This window comes from Piliocolobus tephrosceles, chromosome 19 (genome assembly GCF_002776525.5).
Source record: "Piliocolobus tephrosceles isolate RC106 chromosome 19, ASM277652v3, whole genome shotgun sequence".
Taxonomy (NCBI): Eukaryota; Metazoa; Chordata; class Mammalia; order Primates; family Cercopithecidae; genus Piliocolobus; species Piliocolobus tephrosceles.
Genome location: NC_045452.1, coordinates 11,971,190 through 11,987,693, shown reverse-complemented (window position 1 = coordinate 11,987,693; position 16,504 = coordinate 11,971,190). Strand labels below are relative to the sequence as shown.

Sequence of the window (16,504 nt, the reverse complement as noted above, 5' to 3'; positions counted from 1 at the left end):
TTTGTTGCTTGTCCCCACCACCATCCAACCCAGCTCCAAAAGGGAGGTGGGGATGGCATCTCAGGGCCAGGTGGGCCCGGTCTAGCCAGATCTCACACACAGTCTTGACACCTGCTGTGAACTGGGCCCAGGAAAGACAGGGAACAATCAGGCCCAGTGGTTTCCATGCATGGTGCTGGGAGAGTGGCACCCGTGGGAGCCAAGGCTGCTGGTCACAAACTGACACCCAAAAAGGCAGCCCCTTGAGACAGGGTGGGCAGCAGGCCTGCGAGTGCTGACCCCCTCACATGCTGTAACCAACATGAGCCACCCCGAGCTCAACACTCCCTTTCTGTTCCCTCCTCACTCTCACCTTTGACCATGGTTCCTAGCACAAGCCAGGTCCTAGGCAAGGAGGTTAATTCCCTCTATCTCTTCCAGCCAGCGGTGCAAGAAGGAAGGGAAGCCTCAGCTGGCTGGCAGGTGGAGCGGCCCATTCTCAGGACAGCTGCTCAGCAGAGCCACGCCTGACCAGAGATGTGGCCTCCCCAGAATTCAGTCCCAGCCCATCGGCCGCACAGCAGACAAGGCAGGTAGACCCAAGAGGTCCAGGCCTTGGGCTTTGGCAGTGCCTACATTCGGCTTACCCGGTCAAAGTAGATGCGAATGGAGCCCACGTTGGTGGCCCCCACAGCCGTCAGTGAGAAGAAGCCATGTTTCCAGTCCCCCGTCAGGACTACCCGCTCATTATGGCAGAAGAGCTCTTTGATCCAGCGAGCCATGCCAGGGTTCACTGACATCAGGGAGCCTGCAGAGGCAGGGAACGCTGCTACTCCCTGTCCAGAGCCCAGTGTGGCCACTCCAGGGCAGCCAAGACCCAAAGGGACTCATGGCCTGTTGCCCCGATGTCATTCCAAATGCTGAGCTGAGTGGGCCCCACGGTCCCCTGCCCACAACCAGCCTGCATAAAGCAGTCGGCTCCTGGCCTTGATGACCCTGACCTGGAGCCTGGTCCGCTGACACCAAGAAGCTGAAAGCCTCTATGTGAAGCCCACAGAGGCAGCTCCCCCCACACGCCGGCCCCAGGCTGACCTGGGAAGTGACGCCGGTGGGACACAGTCCAGTCCGTGGGGGAGTGGAAGCAGTGGTAGTCCCCGGGGGCCAGGTAGATGACACAGTGATAGAGCTCATTCCCTTCCCGGGTGACCAGCTGGTTCTTGAAGGAGTCACACGAGGCGGCTGTAGGGTAGGAGCAGACATGGAGGCCACCAACACAGTGAGCACCCAGCACGGAGCCCGAGTGCGGTCTGCACACGGATTCTCAGGGAGGCCCCACATGCCAGCCTCAGTTCCTTCCCCAGCATTCCCCTCCCTCCCAGTCCAGTCACACAGCAGCAGGGCTGCCTGGCCCCGCCTGCGCAGTGACCCACCTGGCGGGAAGGGCAGGTCCTCTGTGTAGGTGCGCGGGCCCAGGAACGACTCCAGGGAGTAGGTGACCCCCTTTACCTGCTCCACCTCGCAGTTCTTCACCTGCCCAAAGTTGAGGATCCTTCCATCCGATGGGCTGATCTGGAAGGACAGAAGAGGCTTGCTGCCAGGGAGAGCAGGGTCTCCTCCCCCCAGGAGACAGCCCCCACCTCCCCTTGTCATCCTGCCCCTTCCAGATATGCTAGAGACCCCGGGGCTGTGCTGGGCAAGTGGAGTCCCAGCTGTGGAGGCAGGAAAAAGTCCTGTTTCCCCCAGGACGAAGGATCGGGCCTCACCACACTGTGCAGGCCACAGACGGGCCGGGCCTGCGGCTTCAGCTTGCGCCGGAAGAACTCGCTGAGGTTGCGGTAGTGATGCAGGTCCTCCACAGCGGCCTCTTTCATGTTCACCCCGAAGGTCCAGATGTACAGGCTATAGACGGGCCTGCGCAGCCAGTGTGGCAGCTCCACCTGGTTGAGGCGACCCCAGGCCCGTGACAGCAAGCGCGTCGGCACTGACTTGTACAAAGCCACCTGCAGGCCACAGGGCAAGGGGCTGAGTTGACCCCACTGCCCCAGCTCCAGAGAGCCCAAGTACTGTCGTGAGCCCACGTCTCACTTCAGGAGAGAATCTGCACCCCAGGGAGGACACCAGGGCCCAGGTGCCCCACGCTGCTTTTGTGATGTGGCTGTTTCTCACTGGGAACCAGATTGCACCTGCCAACTCCTGCCACACACAGTGCTGGATTTACGTACAACTCCAGTGGTTTTCACCATTTCATGCAAAAGTCAAATAGCAACTGCCCCAGTCCCAGAACGGGAGATGGCCAGCAGTCTTACTTCTTAAAGTGGGGATCGGAAACGGATCTGACCCTAACCACAGTGTGTGACCCTAGCCACGGTGACCCCAGTATCACAGTATGTGGAGAGGTGGTTGGCATCTTGCCCTTGGTCACTGCCCATATCCCAGACCACCAGAGAAAGGAGGAGGCTCCCAAGTGCGTGGAACAAGTCTACAGCCCAAAATGTGTCCCTCTGTCTTAACAGGAAGTGAGGAGGACACCCTGAGCACCAACATCAGGGATTTTCAGATGCAGGTCTGCGAGGTCGCTGTCACCTGGGCCTGAGCTGCAGACACAGGGTCCGCAGCCCCCACAGGTCCAGCCAGCACTCTGAGGGCCTGGATGCAGCAGTCCGAGAAGCCCAGCCCTGCTGAGCCCCACCTCGGCCCCACAGCAGGACTTGCGTTCAACATTCTACTGTGACTGAGTCAGGCCATAAAGCTGTCTGCAGCTGGGGTTCCTCCCAGGAGGCAAAGGGAGGTCGTCCCCTCAGGCCCCTCTGTTCTCTCTTCCTTCAGGGAAGCCTGAAGCACCTGAAGACAGACGATGGCCTGAGGACAGGCACTGGGTCCCACTAGTTGGTCCCAGAGCCCTCCGGCAGGGCCAGGTACCCAGGAAGTGGCAGCCTGTTAAACTCCAGGTGCTGCTGCCACTGTAGAAACTGCCTCTAATTGGTGGCTGCAGATTCTCTAAACACAACCAAGACACCAACTCCCCAAGGTGTAAAAGTGATTTCATTCCAACTTTCAACACCTCTGCATGGTAAGGAATTAGCAGCTCCCAGAGAGCTGCTCTTATCCTCCCAGCTGATGCCCAGTCACACAGAAGGGCTATGTGAGCCCAGGCCCTTCCCAAGCACAGGTGGGAGCCTGGGCTAATGTCCAGGTACCTCAGTGCCCCTGAGCTCTGACGACACCAACCTGACAAAGGCCCAGGAACAGGGTTTCCTCCTTGGGGTCAACCTGCCTGAGAAGCCAAGGGCAAGAGCGAGCCGTCTAGGGGCCAGGAGGGGCCAAGCCAGTTCCCCTGACCATTCCTAGGGCAGGCCTCTGGGCTCCTTAAAGGTGTCCTCACCCTAAGGAACCCAAACAGGATCCGTCCTTCCTGAACCACCCCTTTGGCATCCCAGAATTAATTTGGCTTCTGCTCAAAATCACCTCTAAGCTGTTTTCTGCCTGAACACAGGAAAGTCAGAGACAGACACCATTTTCTGAATCCCCAGACTGGGTTCCTTCCAGAACCGGAGCCCCAAATGGCAGAAACGAGGCAGGCTAGGGGAGCGGGCAGGGCACGGCACACCCTCGCAGTCACTTCTGCGGCCCAGGTAGTGGCCTTTTCAAAAGCTGCCCTGGCCTTGCCCACCAATGAACCTTCCAACCCTGACCCACTGAAGATGACCCTCTGCTTCTGACAGCTTGCCGCCACCTCAGTCTCTCCTGCACCCCAACCTCGGGCCTGCCTGGAGGGCAGGTCCGGGCCACAGGGCCCTGTGCACACTTACCCTGCTTACGGGCCTCCATCCCACCCGGCTGAGCGGTCTGAGGGCGCCGAAGGGCAGGAGGTAGTAGAGGACGGTCAAGGGCCAGGAGCGCAGTTTCAGGGCGGGTCTGGACATGCAGCTCAGCTGCCCCAGCCTCCGCCTCAGGGCCAGCTGGGGGAAGTGCAACCTGCAGGGCACAGGTCCATGCACAGCCAGGTCAGTGGCCAGGCTCTAGGCGGGACCCAGGAGACTGCCACCTGCACTCAGGGCAGGATTCCTCCTGTCTACCCACCCTTGTTGGCAAGCTACCTTGCCATGGGGTGATGGAGCCCAGCAAGCACTGGCTGTGCCCCCTTGTCCCAACCCCATTCTGAGCCAGGGGGTTGGCTGCCTCTGGCTAGCAGACTCATTTCCCAGGCTCTCCCACCCGCCAGCCAGCTGGGGAGGACTGGGAATGTGGGGGCAGCCACAAGAGGAGAGTCAGGCCCAGCTGCGGGGCACCTCTCAGCCGCAGCAGCTCCCAGCAAGGGCCTCCAGATCCAAGCACCTGGGCCTAGGGAGGGGAGAGCAGGGTGCAGAGCCTGCCTCACATTCCTCAGCCTCCTCGGCCCAGGAGAGTGAGCCCCAGGGGCCAGCTCTGCCACACAGGCACTGGCAGGGCAGCGCATATCACTGAGGAGCTACGACCCAGCCAGCTGGGTAACCATTTGCTCAGTCTTCTGCTACCATCCTTTGCAGGAACTGGGATATTCTTTTCATGGTTCCAGGCCCCCTCTTTCCTCATCTGCTAAATTACGGGGCCAAGGCCAGACAAACTCTCAAAGGGAGCATTTACACCCCACCTACCAGCACCACACAGCTACAGTGCCATCCATCTGCATAGTCTTTCTGTAACTGGCCAGGTTCTGAAAACCCATCCACAGGTTTGTGAACAAAACCTCCCCACCACAAGCTCTCAAGCCACCTGCCTGCTCTGCTGGGGCTGCGCGCGTGCACACATATACACACACACACACACACACACCCAAGCCCCTCCTTTCAGCAAAGGTGGATACACACACACACACATACACACAAGACCCAAGCCCCTCCTTTTTGAAAATGTGATCCCGCCTCTCCCCACCCTCCCAGCACAAATGCAGGGCACTCAGCAGGGGCTCAGCTTCACCAGAGCAGCAGAGGCCAGACGAGCCTTTCCATCACAACCCTGGCCTCCTGAGCAGAAACAAGGCCCACCCCACCCTGTCCGTGCCTAGGCCTAGCAAATGCTCCTGAGACCCAGGGTAGCCAGCAGGAGACCACACTGCCATCCACTGAGAACGTCCCCAGGCCTCAGTTTCCTCATCTGCAAAGTAACTGCTTTGGCTAATCTACGGCTGCCATCTGGGACTGTGCTCTCAAAGAGAAGCTGAGTCCTCTCTCCCAGTCGCCGAGCAAACCAAGGAACAAAGCGGCATCTCAGCTGACAGAAGCAGCAGAGCAGACGGAAAGGCAAACCAGCGGCGAACCCCGCTCAGGCCCAGGCTCGAGCTCAGAGGCGGCTGCATCTCCGCAGCTCCCGGGTGCCTGCTTTCTCTCCCATCCCACCCCGGTGTATTTTTAAAAGGTCCAGGAAGGTGGCAGGGGCCAAGCAAAGACAGATCACTGCTCTCCGCTGGCTCTGCCACCTGCCCCACTCACTGCAGAAGAGCAGGGACCAATCGGGAAGAGCTGCACCCCTCCCGCGGGCAGGAAGGGGGATGGGGAAGCCTCTCTCCCAGGTGGGGTGCAGAGGCAAGGGTCTGGGCTGGGAGGAGGGGGCCTGGGAGCACCAGGGTAGGGAAGATCACAGGCCTGAGGTCTGAGGCCCGCTGGCAGCCTCCCCCTGCTGGGCCCTCTCGTGGTTGGAACCAAAGATACCTGAAGCGGGCTCTCCGACTCAGGGCGCTCAGGCCCCCCAGGCCGGGCCCCTCCAGCCTCGGAGGCTGACCACCAGTTCCCTTGCCGCCACCTCTACTGCGAGGCCGCTGGATGTGAACTCTGACCTTCCGGAGGTCGTGGCGGGGAACCATGGGGTTAGGGCGCGGTGGGCAGCATCTCACCATTTCGCCGCGCGGAGCTCTGGTCCTCGCCGCGCCTCTGACTGACACATCATGGGCCGGGCACAGGGAGGGCGGGGCGAGGCTCACTCGATCACTCCCTTTGTTTTCCTCTTTCCTCCCCTTCCCCTGAGCCAGCAGATCTCCTGTGCTGTCACTGCTCCAGGGCCTCTGCCTCTGTGAGGCCGGTTGGTGGCGCCGCTTCCTGGGCTTGGTTCAGTCTTGGTGGCTCACAGGGTGCAGATTAGAGGGTCAGGGCTATTGCAGACAGACAGGCACTAGTCACACACCTGCTCAGGTCACCTGCTCAGGGCTTGCAGCCCAGTGCAAAAGCCCCTGCACTGAAGCCCACTGTCCCCAGTCCTGGCCACCTGCCCTGTCCCTGCTACCCGGGGCTGAGCCAGCCTGCACTGCTCATCCTCTTCCTCAGCTGGCCTGGGGAGGCAGCAGGGGGCAAGGCCCTCAGGCTGCTGGGTCCAGTAAGCCATGACAGGGAGGGGACCAGCCACTGCTGCCAAGGTTTCCAGGCACCACTCAGCTCCAAACACACAAGGTGGGAACTTGAGCCCCATGCTCCAGGCCTAGGCCCAGGCCCAGCACCACGTCAGCCGGTCTGCAGTGTGGCCCCTCCCTTGCCAGGACCTGACCCATTTTCAATTCAGGTTACAAAGTAGCATCTGAGGAATGAGATGAGCGGGAAGCCACGAGAGGCGCCCTGGTGAGAACCTGGCATCTTACCTGCTCTGGCTCTCTCCTCACCCCTCCTGGCCTTGACCCCCCCGCAACACACACACACAAAATACCCAGCTCCCTGCTCCAGGCCTTCCTCAGAAGCTGTGCATGTGGGAAAAACCAGCCTGGGGCTGGGAACAAGCCAGGACTGCAGCCCAAACCAGTTCTACTCCCCTTTTTCCATCTTTGCTTCAGAAAAGCATTTTGGCCAGGGGGGAGGACAGGCCTGGCCCCTACAAAGCCTCTCCACGTTGGCCTGCACAGATAGCAGAAGGCAGAGCAAACATGCCAAAGCTGCTGCTATCTCAGCCCAGGCAATCAAGGCCCTCCAGGATATGGGCTGACAGGGGCCCACCCCTCCCGTCCTTCACCCCCAACCACTGCCCAGGAAGGGGACAGGCACCTGTCACCATCCTTAGATGATGAAATGTGACCCCAAGAGCTGCCGCCTAAAGCAAAGAATAGGCCAGACATGGCCAGCCGGCTGTGAGGCTGAACTCAGACGTCACTGTGGTCGCGCGTGGTCGAACATCTGACGCCCTGGCAAACCCTCCTCAGCCACAGAGGAGAAGATTCCACCCGGGCACCTGCCTGCTAGAGTCACCGAAGCCCCGTGTATGAGATTCAGTGGCCTCTTGGAGCCAGGACAATAAGGTGACTAAAGTCTGGACACAAGCATGGATTTCTCCACTGATCCAGGCAGTGGCTGGGGCTGGTCCAGGCCCCTCTCCTAAATGAGTGATGGGGACAGCTCACTGCAGGTGGGTCAGGCAGGAGGGCACCTACCCACCAGAAAACAGATACACACCAGCATCCTCCCTCGAGAAGATGCCGGCACCAGGAAATTGGCACATGCACAAGAGGCCCATCCCATCTCGAGGCCCGGACCCAAAGATACCCCTGCTTTAGCCCCAGGGTCCAGACCTCCAGGGCCGTGTCACTCCAATCACTCCAACGTACTGAGCACACACCCCACCCTTCCTGGCCCAGCAGGCTCCATGCTGGCCTCCTGCCAGCTGCCAGGGAAACAGAGGGGTAACAGCAGTCAGGGGTGAGCCTGGTGCCTGGTTCCAAAGGGGAAGCTCTTTCCCTGGTGGATAGAGTGCAGGCTTGGAGCTGAGCTCACAGCCAGGATTCACAGGGAGGCAAGCATGGCCTTGAGGGGAGGCAGAGAGGAGGGGCCTTGGGGAACCCCAGCCTCCTGCCAGTTTTCCTCCCTGATCTACCATGTGGGACAGTGACCCCCACAGCCCTGAATGTATCAGAAAGATGAACCCAGATGAACCTAGTTTGGCCAAAAACCTTGGGTTCTCAAAGCAGGTTCCCCTGTGAGCCTTGGCATTTCATTCTTCCATGGTGCTGTGAGGGGCTGGGTCTGGCCTCCAGTCTCAGAGGGGGCCCTACTAAGGAACCGAAGCACATGAGGCCAGGGGCCAAGTCAGATGCCCATCAGGGAAAGGTGGGCCCTGGAGAGACTAAGAACCATCCTGAGAGGCCAGGCTGCGGCACCGCCCCTGCTGGTGAGCCCGGTGAGGGCATGGGGTCCTTGCTCATTCAGATCCTTGACATCACTGTTCTGCCTCTTCTAAAACAGCCACCGAGACCAGGGTGTCAGTGCCTCCAAATTACCACCTGTGGGCCCCAAAAGATCGCCAGGAAAGAAAATGAATCCAGCTTTGCCCCAGGACACAGGCTGAGCACTGCCAGTCCCTCTCAGAGCTGCAGGATCGAGGGAAGGGGCCCTTAGAGGTCGCTGCCTTCTTGCTTCCCAAGGGTAAAGCCAATTCCTTGGCCAGCAGTGTTTCTGGCCTCCCCATTTCAGAGCCCAGCTTGCCCTCTACCTATGACAGCCCTGGAACCCCAAGCCAAATATTTCACCCTCTCTGGCTGTCTTGAGGGTGACATGAGGTGGGAGCCTCAGGCCCTGGATGAGGAACTTGCAAGAAGGGTACCCAGAATGGAGGAAGCGCTGACACCTTTCCTCCCTTCTAAGCCTCAAAGACATTCTGTGGAGATGAGTTTAGGGTTGTGACCAATAGGACTTTAATGTCATTACATGGCCTAAGGGCTAGTCAGCTGCAACATGAGAACGGGCCTTGTGGCTGGTGACAACCTGGTCACTGCAATTCTGGCTGCCTTCCTCTACCCCTGCCCTGAGAGCAGGGAAAGGCCTCGGCAAGTCACAGGTGCTCTCTAAGTCTTGGTTTGTACATCTGGAAAATGGGAAAGGAAATTCCTGCTACCCACTCCCTTGAGGCTCAGAGCACAGCAGCAACCATGGCCCAAAATAACTGCTCAGAAACCCCACTTCCACCCAGGAGCGCGATGCAGCCTCAGACCTGGCTTCCAACAACTCACCTCTCCAAAAACTCAACCTCACACCGGTGGAGGCAGGGGTTTCCACCACAGGAAAGACGAAATAAGAGGGGCTTAAGTGGCAGTTCTAACACAGGAACCCAAACTTGCGGGCAGTGACTGGCCCTGTGAGTAGGAAGCAATGGCTGACAGGACCGTATGGGGGGTGGGGAGCACCTTTGTCAGGACATGCTGTTCTGGGGATCCATACCAGAGCAGTAGGGCAATGTCCCCAACCATCCCTCACCAACCAGGGTAAAGACCACAATACCTGCCCCCCCACCAGTGGAATGGAACATTCCAACTGAAGTCGATGAATGCACCCAGGCCAGGCAGCAGTTACTACAGGTTGGGTTGGGGCCTGCAAGCATGTTGTGCATGCAGGGGAGGTGCGTGTAGATGCAAGTATGTGTGCATGTATGATACGTGTGTAGGTGCAAGGGTATGTGCATGGAGGGGTGCGTGTATCTATGTGAAGGTGCGAGGGTGTGTGCGTGGGGCTGTGTGGGGTGTGTAGGTGTGAGGGTGTGTTATGCGTATAGGTGGTGTGTGCGTGTGAGCTTGTCCATGGAGGGGGTGTGCACGGGTGCAAGGTGTGTGCATGTAGGAGCCATGTGTGTATAGGGGTGTGTGTGTAGGCGCGAGGGTGTGGGGTGTGTGCCTGTAGGGGTGTGTGTGAGGGGGTGTGTGCGTGTAGGAGGTGTGTGTAGGTGAGGGGGTGTGTGCCGGTAGGGGTTGTGTGCGTGAGGATGTGTGTGTGTAGGTCCGGGGGTGTGTGTCGGGGTATGCGTGTATACACTTACAGTGCTGCTCCTGTTGGATTCTGGTTCAAGCCTTAGCAAGGCGGAGCAGGCAGTGGAGGGGTATGGCACTGTCCCCTGCAGCCCGCAGCCCCCAGTCAGCTCTGCCGGAGGATATGGAGCCTTGCAGCTTGTGTGTTCAGCCAGGGACCCTGAGAACTGGCTCCTGCTATCTGATGGGAAGCGCCTGGAGCGCCAGGACCACCCCTCTTGAAGCCTCAGCAGAAACCTCCAGGGCCCCAAATCCTGTGTCCAGTGGCCTGACTACCGGCCATGCACTCCCCCCGGGAGGCGGGGAACGAGGAGGGGGGCATTCTCCCCAGCTCGGCTGAGGCCGGGCCACCCGGCAGCCGCATGCGTCCAGTGGGGCGACAACCCTGCCTTCCCTGTGTTCCTGAGCTAGAAGCAAACTTTCCAAGCAGGGGACGGGGAAAATGGTACTCCCTGGGCGATCACATGGACCAGGGAGCAAAGAGAAGGGCCCAGAGGCGCCTTTCAGCCAGTCAGTGGCAGGCAGCCCAGGAGGCCCTGGGAAGAGGGCAGGCAGGCAGGGCTCGCAGGGGTCTGTCCTAGCCGCCCAAAGACTGGTAACCTCCTCTCAGACAACCCTGGGCGCTGAGGGGAACCGGCTCTGGGCAGAGGCAGCAAGCCTGCCACCCGCTCCCTGGCCCTCCGGCGCTGCCCTCTTCCCCAGGCACCCTGAGGAGACGGGAGCTCTCAAAGCCAGAGGCGCCCCAGCCTGGGCCCCGCCAATGCCAGCCGGCACCCCCTCACTTCCCACAGCCGCCTCACTGCCGGCGCCCCCCCACACCCCCTCACTTCCCGCTGCCGCCTCATTTCCCGTACGCCTTTCACTTCCCGTACCCGTGCTCGGCAGTACATGGACGTGGAGGAAGTGAGCTCACGCAGCCCGGGCCCGGGCCGTGCCCACGTGGGAACGGAAAAAAGCCCACGACTCGCTCGACCCTGTCCGCAGGGCTCCTCAGGCCAGGCCGCGTCGTTGCATCTGGGAGAGCCCACCTGCGACCGAAGGCGCTAGAAGGGCATCCCCACCTGGCACTGGCTCTCTGTGAGGGCGGGGCAGGGCGCCTCCCTAAGAAGTCACCTGTGGCTCCCGGCCGGACCTGGGCGCCGGCTCCGCTCACTCACCCGCAGGTGACTCCAGCTTCCGGGCTCGGACTCCCCAGAGGCGCTCCCGGAGCCGGGAAGCCTTGGGGCGAGTGGGCGGGGCTCGGGCTCCAGCCACTCAGACTACCAGGGGCGGGGGCAGGAGACCGACCCCAGCCACCCTTAAAGCCGCCGCTCCCTCTGAGCCCCAGTCCTGCTGGGCCGCCAGCCCAACCCGAGGGCCTCTTTAAGAGGAGGGGCCAAGGCCGGGGAGAAGAGGAAGGCCAGCAGGCACCAGCTCCGCCTGGTCACTGTCATGGGAGGACCCCACTCAACCAGCAAGGAGGGCCCGGCTGCTCCCAAGGGATGCCTCCTGTCTGTCCTCAGTTTGTTCGCTGGTCTGTGAGCCGCCTGTCAGCAGCCTGTGGCTGGCCTCCCAAAGCAGCTGCCTCCCCTCACCACGCCCTACCCAACACTAGGCAGACTCAGAACCCCACCCGCTGCTGACCTCACTGAGGACCGGCTTCTTCACTGGACTGAACAGAAAGCACCCCTGCTAGCCCTGGAAGCTCCAGAGAAGGCGAAATCCTTGATCCTTCCCGCACCCCATCTTGAAGCTACAAGGCTGCTCCCATCCCGACCTGCCCTCCAGGCACGCACATCCCTGACACAGAGAATGCCCTGACTCCAAAACTGATGTAGACCAGTGAACAGGGGCAGCCATAAACAAGGTCCGATGGCCCCAGCCTAGAGCACACAGGCCTCCCTGCTTCAATACTAGGATGCACAGTCCATGGGAATGATGCATGCTGTCTTCCCACCCCACTAGATCAGAAGACCCTAGGTCTTCGGGTTGGCAGCCCACCCCATACCCACATGGTGCCAGACACCCAACAAGCACTCAGCCCACATGGGATCGGACCAATCAGCTTAATTCTTTTAGGGGAGGAGAAAGGTCTGAGAGGGATCACCATTCAACCAAAGAAAGAGTGTGGCATTAAGTAGCCTCATTCACATCTGTGGGAGCAACTGAGCACACGATCCCCTGTTCAATGTTGAGATGGCCTTGAAGTCTTAGTCTCATTCTGAGCCACTGAACAGGATACAATTCCAGCTGCTTCTTACCACGGACATCTTTGTTTCTAAAACAGCTAAGGTTTGGGGCCAGGCATGGTGGCTCATGCCTGTAATCCTAGCACTTTGGGAGGCCAAGGGTGGGAAGATCACTTAAGCTCAGGAGTTTGAGACCGGTCTGGACAACATAGTGAGACCTCTTTCTTTTTTTAAACCAAAAAGAAAGAAAGAATTAAGGTTTGGAACAGGAGGAGAGGGTCTGTAGGGCTTGTGGAGAAATGGGGCAGTGGGCCACGCCTGGAACAGGACATAAGGGCGTGCAGTCACAGCCCCATACACCTGTCGTCCTTAACTGGATCCAGCCCAAGCAAGTGCTACATGACAAGCCACAGCCCTGGGATTCGGCAGGGGGAAGAAGACAGATAGGGTCCTCCTCCATGGATTTCCATGTTCTTTCACACCTACAATGCACCCATGGGAACAGGGAGGCAGGGGTGAGCAAGGCACAGTACCACCCCTAAGGACCTCAGAATGTGGTACAGGGTGGCAGATACCTTACACACTGCTGCTCCTAATATTCTCCTGTCCAGACATCACTACAGGAAGTCCTCAAATAGTGTCATCATAACACTGATGAGAAAAAAAGAAAAAAATCTATTCCAGCCAGGGCTACTGCCTGTGAGGACTGTGCATGTTCTCCCCCTGTCTGCATGGGTGTTCTCTGAGTACCCTAGATTCCTCCACATCCCAAAGCTGTGCACTTAGGCTCACTGGTGTGTCTAAATGGTCCCAGTCTGAGTGAGTGTGGGTGTGGGTGCACCCTGCCATGGGAAGGTGTCCCGTCCAGGACTGGTTTCCGCCCTATGCCCTGAGCTTCCCGGATAGGGGACCACCTGCGACCCTGAACTGGAGTAATTAGGTAAATAATTATCTAACTTTTTATTAATTGTTCATAAATGCATGTATAGCTCACATTTCAATGGTTAATATTAGAAATGTTTGGGGTCTTTAAAAGTTCAGTGATGTTTTTGTGGTCAGAAACATTCACAGGAACAACTCTTGCTTCTATCAATTAGCCTATAGTAAAACTGGTTTCATTCTACGTTTTGCTTAAAGGTGAAGGTCCCAAGAACCTATCATCAAGATTGAGAACTTACTGTAACTGATCCCAGCATTCTCAGAGCCCCAAAGAAACTTCAGACCCCTTCTTACCTCAGAGCTCCAAGGAAACACATGACATGGGATAAAATGCAATTAAAGCACAGAAAGATGCTGACGCAGAATCCTGGCACCACCAACTTCCAGAACTGGAAAGACCCTGAAGACCATCCTGGCCTCCTCAAAGCCTCTAGTACTTACAGACCAGCCCACACGGGTCCCTGGGGATGGAACAAAACCAGGCCCCAGTTAGACCAGGGAAGAAAGGTCTGCAGAGGAAAGCCCAGCTTTCTGCACACATTCTACCTCCCATGTGCTGAGAGATCTCTGGGACTCTCACACCCTTACCTGTGGAGTGGCCAGCTCGGCTGCACTGCATCCACCCGCATTGCTTTTTAACCATTCTAAGCCTCTAAGGCAGATGGGTGTTTACAAACCCATAAACCGCCGGGTGCGGTGGCTCACGCCTGTATCATAGCACTTTGGCAGGCCAAGGCGGCCGGATCACGAGGTCAGGAGATTGAGACCATCCTGGCCAACACGGTGAAACCCCGTCTCTACTAAAAATACAAAAAACTAGCCGGGTGTGGTGGCGGGTACCTGTAGTCCCAGCTACTCGGGAGGCTGAGGCAGGAGAATGGCATGAACCCAGAAGACGGAGGTTGCAGTGAGCTGAGATCGCGCCACTGCACTCCAGCTTGGGCGACAGAGCGAGACGCCGTCTCAATAAACAAACAAACAAACAAAAAAAGCCCATAAACCAGCCCACAAGTTGGCCGAGATCAGCACTCCCCCATCTTCCAACCAGACCTCCACCACATGTATTTTCAGTGGGGAAATGCCTCTGGATTTTGCACAATCATTTACAAGTGAATTTCCATTAGGGAAAAAAAAAATTGTCTGGAAATTTGCTTTCCTGCCTTGTATTTATTTCTTTCAGGCCATGGAATCCTTTATTTCCATGCCTCCCACTCTGTTAGGACTCCCTTGGGTGGGAGTGCCACCTAGTGCCACTGTGAGGCTCTACAGGCTCTCAGGCCACCTGCAGACGGAGGCTTCCCTGCCTCAGTCAACCCACCTGTATTCTCTGCCAGGTCCCAGCTGTGTGAATTTCATGCACTACTTCTAGAGGGATGCCCTGTGCCAGGGAACAAAAGGTAGCTACGGAACAGGGGTGGCAGGTGTCCTCAGCTAATTCTTATTTCCTGGCTCTTGGCCAATTCTCATTCCCTGGGGGCTGGCAGAGGCCCCTCAAGGAAGATGGCTGGTGTCTTAACGGCTAGTACAAGAAACCACAGGCAGGCATCAGCCTCCTAGACATGTGGGCAGAGAGGCCGGGCAAGCACAAAGTGCCTTCAGGCTATTTCTCTACACACCAGATTCTCCCAGCCCTGCCCAACTCCCCGCTCATCTTTAAGATGAGAATCGTTTTTGGTAGTCCCACTAGCCTGTGACATGTCCCGGATACCCCTGGCCCATTCAGAGCCCCACCAGCAGCTCCCTAAGGGTCCTGCCCAGGCACTGAGGAAGGGCAGACTGAGGTGGAATAAAGAAAAAGTGCTTTAGGCCAGACGTGGTGACTTAATGTCTGTAATCCCAGCACTTTGGGAGGCCCAGTATTTTTGTAAAAATACAAAAATACAAAAATTAGCTGGGTGTGGTGGCATGCGCCTATAATCCCAGCTACTCGGGAGGCTGAGGCAGGAGAATCGCTTGAACCTGGGAGGTTGAGGTTGCAGTGAGCTGAGATCGCACCACTGCACTCCAGCCTGGGCAACAAGAGCGAAACTCTGCCTCAACAAACAAGTAAACAAACAAAACAGTGCTTTTAGGTCGTCTGGCGGACAGCTTCACACAGGGCCGCAGGTGTCTTCAGTTGGCAATCCCCTGATTCCTTCCAACCCAGAAGTTTAGCCTTGTGTTTAAGTTTCTTTTTTTTTTTTTTTTTTGGAGACAGAATCTCACTCTAACCCCAAGGCTGGAAGGCTGGAGTGCAGTGGCACGATCTTGGCTTACCACAACCCTGCCTCCCGGGTTCCAGTGATTCTCCTGCCTCAGCCTCCCAGGTAGCTGGGACTACAGGCGCCTGCCACCACGCTGAGCTAGTTTTTGTATTTTTAGTAGAGACGGGGTTTCACCATGTTGGTGAGGCTCATCTCAAACTCCTGACTTCAGGTGATCAGCCCACCTTGGCCTCCCAAAGTGCTGGGATTACGGGCATGAACCACCATGTCCTGCTGAGTTCCACATCTTCTTGAGACACGGTCCCTCCACTATTCCACACATTGGCTGCTCAAAGCCATGAGGGCACGGCTGTGTGAGCCACACTTCCGCCCACTGAGATATCCTCCTGCCCTAGAATGAGCCTATAATTCTCTGAGGTCAGAGCTGGCCCCTGCCAGCCAGTTCCAGTGGCATAAGAACACTACGGGAGTTCAGGTAGCACCGGAGCAGGCGGGAGGCTCTGCTTCCCTGCCAATTTGACTATTTGCCCATTTCCACACTCACACCTATTAGGTAAGAAGTAAAATAGTACTTACTAAAGCTCCACTCCCTGCCAGCATGGGGCCAGGTATTTACCTACACATCATTCTCATTTAACAACTTTATGAGGGTGTGAATGGCCCTGTTTATAGATGAGAATAATAAAGCTACAGCACGTACGTGGCTTACCAACATGGAGAACATGTCCGACACTGCTCACCGCCAGGCACACCATAGCGCCAGGATGCATGCTGAGCACAGGCCCACGGGGCTCCAGGCAGGGGACAGGGAGAGAAGGAGGACACAGGCCACTTCACAGGGTCCTGCCTTATGATAGCTTAGGCCGAATGGTGGCAGATCAGACAGGCTGATCTGTCGTTATTCCTTTTGATGAATTGGAATACTGTATTATACTTTTTTTTTTTTTAATTCTAAACAGAGGCTAGAAACAAGGAAGCAGCACTCAGGCAGGAGTGAGCATCCCTGCAAGCCCGGCTGCTCCTGAGTAAGACCTTTCCTGCACTGCCGCTCCCCAAACACCTCAGCCCTTGCCACAAGCCCCTAGGGCCATGCCTCAAAACAACAAAACCACCTTACAGATTCAAGCAATTCTCCTGCCTCAACCTCCAAAGTAGCTGGGATTAAGGGCGCCCGCCACCACGCCCAGCTAATTTTTGTATTTTTAGTAGAGATGGGGTTTCACCATGTTGGCCAGGCTGGTCTTGAACTCCTGACCTCATGATCTGCCCACCTCAGCCTCCCAAAGTGCTGGGATTACAGGTGTGAGCCGCCGCGCCCAACCTTTTCCCTTTTTTAAAAAAGATTACATATTAGTCGGGTGCAGTAGCTCACGCCTATAATTTCAACACTTTGGGAGGCCAAGGCAGGCATATCACTTGAGCCCAGGAGGTTTTGACCTGCCTGGGCAACATGGCAAAACTATTAAAAA

The 16,504-nt window shown here is 57.5% G+C and overlaps 1 protein-coding gene across 7 annotated transcripts in view; it reads right to left on the bottom strand.

The window, feature by feature from the left end:
• PISD (phosphatidylserine decarboxylase) overlaps nucleotides 1–16,504 on the bottom strand; it is a 46,134-nt gene that overhangs the window by 1,407 nt on the left and 28,223 nt on the right. For 2 of the 7 annotated variants that reach the window (XM_023185424.2, XM_023185423.2), the window contains 6 exons: nucleotides 5,849–6,103; nucleotides 3,789–3,954; nucleotides 1,743–1,979; nucleotides 1,410–1,548; nucleotides 1,072–1,218; nucleotides 627–787 (listed from right to left, as the gene is read on the bottom strand). In XM_023185424.2, the coding sequence (XP_023041192.1) occupies nucleotides 627–787; nucleotides 1,072–1,218; nucleotides 1,410–1,548; nucleotides 1,743–1,979; nucleotides 3,789–3,954; nucleotides 5,849–5,901 (903 nt within the window). In that variant the 5' untranslated portion in view covers nucleotides 5,902–6,103. The other 5 variants (XM_026447079.1, XM_023185425.1, XM_023185426.2 and 2 more) reach the window with 5 other exon arrangements.